This window comes from Poecilia formosa, unplaced genomic scaffold (assembly GCF_000485575.1).
Source record: "Poecilia formosa unplaced genomic scaffold, Poecilia_formosa-5.1.2 Scaffold633, whole genome shotgun sequence".
NCBI lineage: Eukaryota > Metazoa > Chordata > Actinopteri > Cyprinodontiformes > Poeciliidae > Poecilia > Poecilia formosa.
In genome coordinates this window covers 81,250-93,067 of record NW_006800572.1, presented here as the reverse complement: position 1 = coordinate 93,067, position 11,818 = coordinate 81,250, and the positions used below count along the sequence as shown (strand labels likewise).

The 11,818-nt window shown below is 38.6% G+C and overlaps 1 protein-coding gene and 1 long non-coding RNA gene across 6 annotated transcripts in view; one reads left to right on the top strand and one right to left on the bottom strand.

The window, feature by feature from the left end:
- ipo8 (importin 8) overlaps positions 1 to 11,818 on the top strand; it is a 69,527-nt gene that overhangs the window by 25,681 nt on the left and 32,028 nt on the right. For 4 of the 5 annotated variants that reach the window (XM_016665910.1, XM_007541795.2, XM_016665909.1 and 1 more), the window contains exons 5-9: positions 2,980 to 3,136; positions 7,269 to 7,358; positions 7,808 to 7,902; positions 7,989 to 8,073; positions 8,210 to 8,344. In XM_016665910.1, the coding sequence (XP_016521396.1) occupies positions 2,980 to 3,136; positions 7,269 to 7,358; positions 7,808 to 7,902; positions 7,989 to 8,073; positions 8,210 to 8,344 (562 nt within the window). The remainder of the gene's footprint in view (positions 1 to 2,979; positions 3,137 to 7,268; positions 7,359 to 7,807; positions 7,903 to 7,988; positions 8,074 to 8,209; positions 8,345 to 11,818) is intronic. The other variant, XM_016665912.1, reaches the window with a different exon arrangement.
- On the bottom strand, positions 5,575 to 6,451 carry LOC107834465 (uncharacterized). Its single transcript, XR_001660253.1, has 2 exons — positions 6,297 to 6,451; positions 5,575 to 6,054 (listed from the first exon to the last, which is right to left on the bottom strand). It is a non-coding gene; the product is annotated as an uncharacterized LOC107834465 (long non-coding RNA).

Here is an 11,818-nt window from a genome sequence, read left to right as displayed (position 1 = left end):
TCTTGTTCTTCTTCTTCTTCCTGTTCTTCTTCTTCTTCTTGTTCTTCTTCTTCTTCTTGTTCTTCTTCTTCTTCCTGTTCTTCTTCTTCTTCTTGTTCTTCTTCTTCTTCTTGTTCTTCTTCTTCTTCCTGTTCTTCTTCTTCTTCTTGTTCTTCTTCTTCTTCTTGTTCTTCTTCTTCTTCTTCTTCTTCTTCTTTTCCTTCTTCTATTACTACTTGTCTAAAAGTGGTTGGCAAACAACTAAATGCTGAATGGAGCATTATCACCACCAGCTAGAAGGGTGGACCAAATACTCCACCCCTTTCACCCTTCACACAGCATCAACATGTTTGATCACACTTTATTTACTTCATCAATATTTACATTTGTTGTGGGTTCTCGCATCTGGAAATTTTACTGTGTCATCTATTTGAAATCAATGTGGATGCTCGGCTGTCAATTGATTGCGATTGTCAGGTATTTATATTGGTCAGCTTGGACACAAAGTTACAAAGCATACTCATGTTGAGATCAATTTTAATACTATTTCAGTTTAACCAATTTCAAAGATTATTTTGACATTAGCTGATATCTATTTGGTAATGGGAGTACAGGAGCTGGTCTGTGGAACCTTGAAGGTGTGAACAAATTGCGCCAACAGGTCATGAGCCAATTAGTGTACATGGTTAGAAATGTTGATCAGATCATTTCCATAGTCAAAATGTAGTTCAGTTTAAAATTTGAACATTAATCTAACATTGACTTTTCATTACAATGTCCAGTCATTCCTTCATTTAGTATTCAGCAATAATGTCGATTGAGGATTCAATTCAATGTGAGGCCATGAAGTTTAGCTCATGCATTTTTCATTTTCATTGCCCACTGGTGGCTTTACAGAATCTTTACTATGAGGTTCTATATAGGTTTTCTGGATCACCTCATTACAGCCAGTATTCCCATAAACTACAACAAAGATGCATTTTAATCCAAGACATTGTGCACTGGAATAAAAAAAATTGCCTGGGCTGCCAACCATCCATCTATTTAATGCTCATTGTGATTTTGTCATTCACCATTCATTCATTAAGCAGGAAAACTATTCCAACAGTGCCTCGGCCCCTTGAGGTGACTTCCACATGTCTCGTCATCTCTCAGGTATTCTAAGGGACCGTGAATGAGTAGGGATTATGTTAGGGATGCTCCGATCAGGTTTTTTGCTGCCGATTCTGATACCGATCACCCATGAGGGCAGATCACTGCCAATCACCGATTATTGCCGATCACATGCATTAGCTGATAATTTTTTGCTTTAGGTCATTTTTTTATTTTGCCAGACCATATAGTAGCATTTATATGCAACTATATGGTCTGGCAAAATTAAAAAAATGATCTGTTAATAAATTCATCTAATTTAGACATAAAACATGCAAAATACTTGCAGGCACAATACAGCAGCTATTCAGTCAAAAGGACAACTGAAAAACCTGCAAAAAAACTCTAAACATGAGTCAAATAAATCTCACAACACTGCCTATATCAAATAATGTTAAGAAAAACATTCATTCGAAGTCAAATGCAGGTTGCATCAAAATAAACAATCCTGAGTTACTGAATCAAAACTTCCTGAGAGCATAGCTAGCTAATTAAAGCTAATTCTGATTGGTTGTTGCTGACTGAGCTGAGTAATTCTGCAAGACACAGGGAGGAGGCAGAGGAGATCTTTTTTTTTTTCAGAGATGATCTGTCTTATGTTAGAACAGCAAAAGTTCTAATACATATGTAAAATCTTGCTTTGTTTAAGTTACATGCTTCAGCTTTAAGCAGATGTTCGGTGTGAGAGTTCACTGCCGGGTGGAGCAGAAATGGCACTATGTCTGTGAAATATTACTACCAGTATGGTGTAGCGGCGGTCCACCAACGAGAATAGTCCAACAGCAAGAGCAGATCCCAGTCTTACACTGCCAGCTCAAAGATGTAAATTATTTTTCGGGTTATTTGTTTAGCTTTCTGACCGTCATGCTCTACCGGGTGAGTGTTGGTAGTTGTGTGCTGCTTTATCCTGCCTGGCTGATCCATATATGTTTATTTTTCTGCAGTGAGCCTCAATATAGACAAACTCCATCAAGTTTTTGTTTTTTAAATGCCATATTATATTCGTCGTATTGATGCATTTTCGACCCCAACATGCAAATGTCCCCATTCACTCTCAGAGCATTATCATTGCACACAGTATTGCTTAGGATTTGCTGCTGCGCGCTTGCGCAGTGTGAGGGAAAGAGTAGATAAGCTGCACAGGCAAGCTGCGAAGTGAGATACAGGTGATCGGTTTGTGTGATCGGCAACAGGAGACCATGATCGGCAATCACTAATCATGCACTTTTTCACGTAAATCGGCCGATTATGATTGGTGGCCAATCGATCCACACACCTCTAGATTATGTAGCATCGTTGTGTATGTATCAGAAGGATCTTACATATTGACATACTTTGTGCAGCTCAACAATGGCTGACGTCAGAGTTCTCCAATGTCCAGATTTATTTTCTGTAGCCGCATCTGCCAATGGCCTTGGGAAAGCAGGCCAACCATAGCTCAATTAGCCATTCTGAGATCTCTTGCATGAGATTTCTCATGACTTCAGGAGACCCTCGTTTCTCTGAGTCTCCTTGAGGCCATGTATTATTGATGCTTCAGGAGCAGAGTTGTTGGGAGTTAATCGATCATGCATCTCTGAACATACATGAGCTAATAAAGTTAGGTGATGGGGTAAAATCAGTTGATCAAAACATTTTAAGATTAACTTGAGGCAATAATTTAATAAAAATAAATTGCCTGTTAGTAAAATGTTTTAAAAGCATGGCACTAGTGAGTAATAAACTATGTAATACCTGTGATAAAGTGACTGCATTTATGGCAAGAAGCAGTTCCACTGCTGCCACTGCTTCAAATTTCAGAAGGAGTCTGAGGTTAACTGATATCTCTGCTGTATATGTGGGCTTCAGGTACAGGAAGGCAGATGAGAGGGAGCCGCTACTGGCAGCCATGCAGATTTTTCTGCCTAGGATTCAACAGCTCATCAGCCAGCTGCTTTCTGATGCGACCATTTTTTCTGTCCTCATCCAGAAGCAGGTCCTCAAGATCTTCCATGCTCTTGTCCAGGTAGGATTATGTTGGTTTGTTTGTTCAGTCCATTGACATGGTCCACCTCAGAACTCATGCTATCTCTAACATTACTTAGGCTGATAGACCGGTAGACTCGGTTCAATTGGGGATCAAAGTTGCAACATTTGTTACATTTTCAGGACTGTAGTTTGCATTCACACTACATTGTGTCAAACAACTCAAACTAACTGAAAAACCTGTTCCCCCCGCTGCCTGTGGTGACGCTGCACCAAGAACTACTGAAGGAATCAACACAAAAACCTCTGAAGAAGACATAGAGCGGAGGCCCTTTTTGGTAGGACTCCACAACATGTTACGGGCTGCTCCTGGGTCAAGTGTTAAGAATAGCATCTAGTTCATGATACCAAAGAAACTTGTCCTTCGCGTCTCCTGTACTTCCTCTTGTCCTTACCATGTCACGTATTTTGTTGATTTGATGGCGAAGTCTTTTTTTCTTAGTTCAGTAGTGTGCAACTCTGAGGGATTTCCAGTGCCTCCATTTTCACACTAATTAGCTTGAAAACCTCGTTTTTGTGAGTGGTTACAAGCAGCTGTGATATATTTTCTTCTGACCATATTTGTATGAGGCCTTTTATCTCCTCTTCACTCCATGTCTGACCCCACAAGCCATTTTTTCCGCAAATGGTGGAAACGCTCATTTAATGTGGTTTTATTGACATAGAATGCCCTGTGCTGTAGTTCACTTCCTGCTTTTGGAACGGTTTTTAGTCAGGTGGCATTCACTGTTTTCAACTGTGCAAAAGTTCACTTCAACCGGATTGAGACCTAGATTTTTAGGCGGAGCAGAGTTAATTTTTTTTAATCAGTTTTGGAATTCAAATTTGCATTCTCACCTCCCAAAGGAATCGGACTTTCTAGACAAACAAATTAGAGTCTGATTCAAGACTAATTCTGGGCTAGTGTGAATGCACCCTTAATCCCCAGAAAAGTTAAACATTTTATCTGCGACAAGTAAACAATTACAACAGATTCATCTTTTCAGATTTTCATCAGCATTTATGGCAATAATGTTAATAATAATGCATAATAATAATGCACAACACCCCAATGCATTTGTGGCAATATCTGTGTCATGTTGGATTTAAGGCTTTTAACCCACATGCAGAACACTACATGGAGAGGTGAAGGTCAGTCAGTCAATAAAGTTTCTTTTCAAACAATGATAAATAACAAATATCTGGTCCTTGTGGTTTGGTTGCTGCCAGGATTTCTTAAAACTGAACACAAAGAGGAGAGAGGTGGCGAGTTCATGGGCAGTGGGATTTTGCAGTTCTTTAGATAAACCAGAAGGTTCTTCCTTGGTAAGAGTTGGGTCCAGTCCGGGGAGGGGTTTGTCTCTGAGAAACCGGGGTCAGGCTCCAAAGGTGGGAACTGCTGGTTGGAGGGTGAAGCTGCGTTTGAGGGCGGACAGGTAAGTTCTGGAGCGGCACAGAGGAGTTGCGGGAATGGATTTCCAGCTGGAGAATCCAGTGGAGGTAGGTTAACTGCAGAAGTGACTTTGGGAACTTGGGCAACCAGTGGGTAATATCCACGGCGTCTCGAAAGATTTCCTCCGGAGGATTCCCAAGAGAAAATCAGTGAACATCAAAGTAGAAACACAAACTCAGAGATCAACAGAGGGCTGGTGTACCAGTACAGGCAAACATTCTGGCAATGAAGTGCTGGCAGTCCCTTGCTCATATACTCCTCCAGGTGATGAGATTGGCCGCAGGTGTGCTGAATCCAGGGACCACAGGCACACCCTCCAGGTAGTGGTGCAACCTCGTAGCACCCTCTACTGGATAAGGATGAAAACAACAGAAAACCCACTCCCATACCCCGGTTCTCAACAATCTGATTTTAATCATGCCTCACTCTCTTCAGCACTGCCAACATTTCACCAGTTTGTCAGCTGCTCCACCCAAGAAAACAATGTATGTAGGTGTATGTTTCCAAAAAAAGACCTCCTCTGGGGAAATCTGACCATAATCTTGTTTTTCTCTGCACTGAATACAAACCCCCTGGTGAAGAGGCTATTTATTAGGAAGATGGCTGTTAGGAAATGGTAATAGGAAGCACATGAGGACCTCCAAGCTTTGAAGCAATCGATTGGAGTATGCTCTGCCAGCCACATGGAGATGACATAAGTGTTATGACTGAATGTGTGCCTGAGTATGGTAACCGCTGGTGGCCGTAAGCCACTGAGACTATATACACGTGTATAGTCGCAGCAGAGGAGATACTCCTCTGCTGTGAGAGAGACACAGCAGAAACGGGGCTGCAGGTCCGGTGTCATGGAAACAACCAAACAAGCCACCACTTCTGAATCTAAATCGCTCCAATTCCAGATCTCCAGTGTGAAAGAGATCTTTCCTGCCAACAGNTAGTCCTTATATTTGTAGCCACTGTAATTTGAGGCAACTAGAACTTAGACCAAGCGTGGTTGGTTGTGCTTTTGTAAATCAGGAAATTAACAATTTTTACCGTACTTTTATCCGCTTTCAATCGTTGTCATGCTGGCGGAGAGAAACACATTAGCCAGATGTTGGACAATCAGAGTTATAATCATTCAGGCAAACAAAATATTTCTGTAAACTGCAGAGAGTTCTGACACCCTGCTGCACCGTTAAACTTATTCTGGGAATCAAATAGCAGAGGTCAGAGTGCAAAGGCAGTAGATAATGAATTTTGCTGTAAATAAACGAAGGTGAGAAAAAGTTGGTTTTGTTGGCAGCCATTTTGTCTCCAACCTGTAAACTGAGGGAAATCCCAGGACCAACCATGGCAACAAACAGGACCCCCTCTGAGTCTCAGCACGACTTTATGTGTGATGTTCCATTTGCCCCATCAGAAACTGTCCAGGGCAGCATTCAGTCCCACTGTGCAGAAAAATCTGGACAAAGTATGTGGCCCCCCTTGTGTGGGAAGGGAGAGACTGAGATACAGCAGATGAATCATTGTTTTCAAACCTCCGTCTCACGTCGGGCAGAAGCTGTTGGTCTTTTCTGCCATAGGAGACCCTCAGAAATGACGCCTGGGTCTCGTCCTTTAGCCAGGTGTTTCCTCAGAGATCACAGTCAGACATCTAATGCGAGTTCCTGTAAGCTGCAATCCGCCTTCAGGTGACAACAGGAAAAATCAATCCAGCCTCACTGACCTCTGTAGAAGGTGTAAGAATCGTCCAGTAGGTCTTTGCTTTCAGACAGCAGTCCAGCAGAAGATGGCATAATTCATGTGTAGAAAGTGCAAATGTCCAAGTCAGCGTGGCTAAGAACAACGAAGGCCTGAAGCCAAAGCCACGCAGTCCCCTCTCATCACCTCCTCACACGGCCCTGAACCCGCAAAACCCGGTCCCTACAGTCCCCGTCAGACCACAGGAAGCAGAACTGCTAGAGTAAAACACAAAGTAAATTAAGAAAATAAAAGTGTATGCCACCTTTTGCTCACATAATTATAAACTTAAATGTCTTTTCTGTAGCTTGCGATGTAGATGAAGAGTTGGCTCTGATTTTTTTTTGTTTTTGTTTTTGTTTTTGTTTCAGCCAGGCTCAGGGTCACTGGAGCTGCTCAGATAAGGTCCACTGCCTCTGTCTCTGAGCTCCAAAGAGAAAGAGAAATAGAAATGCGTTAAAATGATTCACCCTCAGATGTTTCAGAATTAACCGATTGTGGAATCAACTCCTCAAAAATTAAACTAAGAAATTATTAAATGTAAACAAAATTTAGTATTTCCAGCTACATACACTTTTCATTAATTGGTTATTCAAATGCATATGTAAAATAATTAATTCAATAGTGTCCAATTTTACACAAAAGCATCTTTGTGATAATGCCACGCTTTAAGACAACCAATACAATTTCCTTAATAATTTAGGTCAAAAAGAAAACTGTAATCAAATATTCTCTATACCATTAATGAAAATNAGTTTGTGGGAAAAATGGTTTCAGTTTATTTTTACAAGATTTTTTTAACAGTATTTTGTCAAAAATAATCAGATATTTTCAGTGGGATTAAACTGGAATGTCTGCTAGTAACTTATGACAATGAATTACCTTTGGTACAGCAGAAAGTTTGGGTTTTGTAATGAGGTTTTAAGGTACCAGTATTAACCTTGATGCTGTCCCACAGTACTCGCTGCCCCTTCAGCTGATTAACCACACTGTGATGACGCAGTGGATGGAAATTCTGCGATCCATTGTGGACAGAGACGTACCTGCAGTAAGACAAAGAAAGAAGTTTAAGCTATCTCTTTAAATTGTAAATTATACAATAATTTATATTGGTCCTACTTGACAAAATCACAGTAAATCTTCTGAATAATTGGTTGCGGTTGCAATGGAACACTCATTGAAGTAGTTCAATGAGTGTGAATAAGGCACTACAGAAGTTTAAAGTTAGTTTTACCATGAAAACCATGTTGTATTAAAGTAAGAACTCAAATGTCTATTTTCATGTCAGTCACATGTACAAAACTCTGAAGCAATTTGTTTTGTTAATGGTGTTTTTTTTGTAACAGTACAACAAGACATTTGATCACGATTCTCTTACAAGAATAATCTTACACACAAACAGTCTTCATTCTTTTTTGTTAGCTATAGCAGCACAAACTCGTGCAATGGAGAATTTTTAGGTCTTCCATCTTGAACTGAGTGGATTGTGTTTGTTAGGAGACTTTGGAAGTTGATGAGGATGATCGTCCAGAGCTGGCTTGGTGGAAGTGCAAGAAGTGGACGTTGCGCATCATCACTAGACTGTTTGAGCGGTAAATTTCAGAGCTAAAAAGCAGAGTTAGAGTTTACACAAAGTATGAAGAATCTGTCATCCTCATTTGTTTGATTTTAACCACAGGTATGGAAGCCCCGGCAATGTGACCAAGGAGTACCAGGAGTTTGCAGACTTTTTTCTGAAGACCTATGCAGTAGGCATACAACAGGTTGGCTTGTGTCATTGAGATGCTGTAACACTTGATAGACCCTTGAGATATTTTGTGCCACAAGGATTTTCCATTTTCTACCATTTTTGCTGTGTTAAATAAACCATAATGGTTTTGGTTTTCTCTTATCATGCAGGTCCTGCTGAAAGTGGTCGACCAGCACCGACGGGGTCAGTATGTTACTGCTCGGGTTTTGCAACAGTGCTTCACCTACCTCAACCAGGGCCTTTCACATTCACTGACATGGAAACAGATGAAACCACATATGCAGGTACATGTACCTTACTCATAGGATGTTTCTTTAGTTATATAGTAGAATATACTTTATTGATGTAAATATTAGTAAATACAAATATAACCATAAGCAACATAAATATATTTTAAATATATATATATGTGATATTGTAAATAATTTAAATATAATTAAGTACAAGATAAATAAATACAATCACAAGAATGCACATGGGAATTTATTAATCTATAAATGAGTCTAGAGAAAACTTAGATTAAAGAAACTCAGAGTTAGGCATTTTATAATGTGATAGCTTCAGGCAGGAATTACTTTTTGTGGCGCTCTGCATTTTGGTGCTATCAGTCTTTGGTTGAAGGTGTTACTATGTCCGGCGTGGGTTGCTACAGGAGCACCACTTGTAACTGAACCACTGAAAATATTTTACAGCTAATTGGCTAAGCCTCTGATACAGTCTGTATTGGATAACTGTTCTTGTCAATGAGCTTACCTCATTGCACAATAAGGCAATCCAAACCAGCTCTCCATTGTCAAGGGTCCAGATTTCCAGGCCTGCGGAACCCTCAGAAATAGAAACTGCGGTTACCCTGCCTCTCGTCAGTCAGGTCGCCAGACATGTTTCCAGTCCATCACAGGGCAACACATAGACAGACAGGACAAAAAAGCTTGATTCTTGCATAGATTATCTCTCATGCTACACTGTCACAACATAGTGACAGTTTCAAAAAATATGTAAGAAAATATTTGGTAACACTTTATTTGAAGNAATCATAAATTGTCTTTGAGACAAGAATATTTTGTAATGAATCGTAATTGCATCTGGATCTGTTTCATAATCACCCTTTGAATCAAACACATACTCATATTTATTTACCAATTCTGTTCCCTCTTTAGACATTTTAAGGTGACCAAGTTTCAAATAAAAAGAAATCCTGTTTTTGATAAGATAATAAGAGAGACAATTTTTGATTAATCCATGATAAAGTTCAAGTCTGGTATAAACCTCATTTTTAAAGTTTCATTAAGTTTAAATTTAACCCTGTCTATAGCTAAGCCGAATTTCAAAAACTTCAACCCATTAGATGTCTATTTTGTTTATAATTTTACCTGTTATGTAATTTCATTCATCCTTCATACAGTTAATTTTACCACATTTGAATATAGTGAATTGTGCAGGATTAGTTTAGTTTCAACCAGTTTTCCCTTAGTGTCATTTATTCCGTCCAGCCAATATTTCACCAAAGGCTGTCTAACAGGTCGCCTCCTTTCTTCTGCACCAGGTATTCTAGTCCCTTTTTTTTCAGTTTTTCTCTTTCCCCCTTATTTTGTTATTCGTCATGCTTTGACAAATAGGTTATTAATGCTTCTATTTGCTCACCGAGCACAATCCATGGCCCGATGCTCCACTTTGGATCATATTTTTCCCTTTCAAATTCACCCTCCATTTGTTTAGGTTCGAAATTTAGGCTCAAAAATCACCTCTTCTCTCTTTTCCTTTTTTCTTTTTTTTTGCAGTTTTGCTCGCACGGCGGCGAGGAAATCAAACACAGCAGACAAAATCAAAAACCTCCCACAGATTATAATTTCCCAATGTTGACCATGGTTTTAAAACACATTGCAAAAGACAGATAAGAGTACATTTAAACACATAAAGTCTGCTCAGTGGCAGAAGCTTACACACAGCTGACAGACACACACACACAGCTTTCAGATACACAGAAATGGATCCACGCATTTCAGCTCCTATGATGTCCTCTTTTATCACTTATTTCACTTATTACTCTACAGAGGAACAGATCGCGATCAACCTTTATCTTATTCTCTTATCTCTTTATTCTCTTTTTTCCTATGGTGGACCGCTTTCACCGGATTCGCGTTTCTCAAGCAAAGTCACAGATTGGCTAACACGTTCTTTTCCGAGGGCAGTACTCCTCGAGGATAAAACCGACAAAACCTAGTCTTTCCCTTCCCCGCGTCCGGCAGAAGGGGGGGACGACCAGTTCCCACTGCAGTCTAGCCAATCAACCTTTTACTTTGACTATTAACTACTTAACTCTTTAATCTTTAACTTTAAACTTTAACTCTAACTTTACTCCTATGAACAACTCGAAAGCCTTTAGACAAACCAATCAAAAGCAGTACGAACAACAGCTGACAATGAACAATGGCTGACAATTTAGACAACTCGGTGACAAGCAGACAAACCTGGGAAACNTTGTTCACATTTTATCTGAATTTTTCCCATGTCCCCTTAGGGGCTCTGTAGAAGTTTATAGTACTTTTCACCAAAATTTGTAATTTGATAACAATTGCATCCAACTGTAACTTTATACAATTAAAATTAGAGGTGATGCAGGAAATTCATGAATATTTAAATAGACATGGCATAGATATTGATTGAAGCTATTCAATTTTAAATTACCAATTTTAATGTAAGAGCTTCTATATAACTCTATATTTCAGTCATGCAGAAAGGCACTGTAAGAACTCATTAAATAAACTCACAATATACCAATGTCAAATGAATAAATTCATAATTAACCATGTCTATACACCAACTAGGAACTAGAGTCTATTTCTTCCCCACCCCTGTTGATATAATTTAAAAATTTGAAAGCAATTTTGCATGTTACTATTCTCCAAAACTAAAATATTCCAGGGTGTGTCACAAAGTTTTCCAAAACTTCTGTCTAAAATTCTAAATGTTCTAAATGTAAAGATTTATCAGAAATGTTCTAAATGTAAAGATTTATCAGAAATGTTCTAAATGTAAAGATTTATCAGAAATGTTCTAAATGTAAAGATTTATCAGAAATGTTTTATGTTTATAATTTATCATTTCCCCCTTTTGTTTTCTTATGTAAATAGAAAACAAACAAAATATTGTTCAGAGACTCTTCTTTTCTTTTTTTTACATACGTCTAAAATGTCCAACTGAAACTGTACTGCAAAGGCCAAAAGTTTCATTATTTTAAAGAGTTCAGATCAGAATTTGGATTGCTTTCCTAAAAAGCAGTATTTATTTTGAACTGACAAAAGAAAAATTTATCAATTTAGGCAGAGGAGCAAAAAATGTAGACAAAGATTATGCAGTAATGTAAGATGTCATTGCGTTTCAAATCAAATGTTTTGTTGGACTTGAATTTATGTATTAATTCAATCAAAATTTAAGGCACACAGATGTTGTGAGCCATTTGTTGTCCAGTTTGTTTTTACATAATCAATTATTATCATATCCACATTAAAAGTTTCATGTCCAATTTGTGCCTTTCTACCAAGACACGCATGTGTTTTGAAAACAGCAGTTAGTTCAGTAAGTAAATTAGTTGGTTAGTTGGTTTGTTATTAGGAGAAAAAAAATAAAAAAATAAAAACAACAATAATATCAATAAAAATGAAAATAAAATAAAACATGTCAAACCAAATGAAACAGTCTCATAATAAATGCTGTCTGGTTGTAAGCCAAAGCTGAAATGTGATTACTCCTTTTCCAAC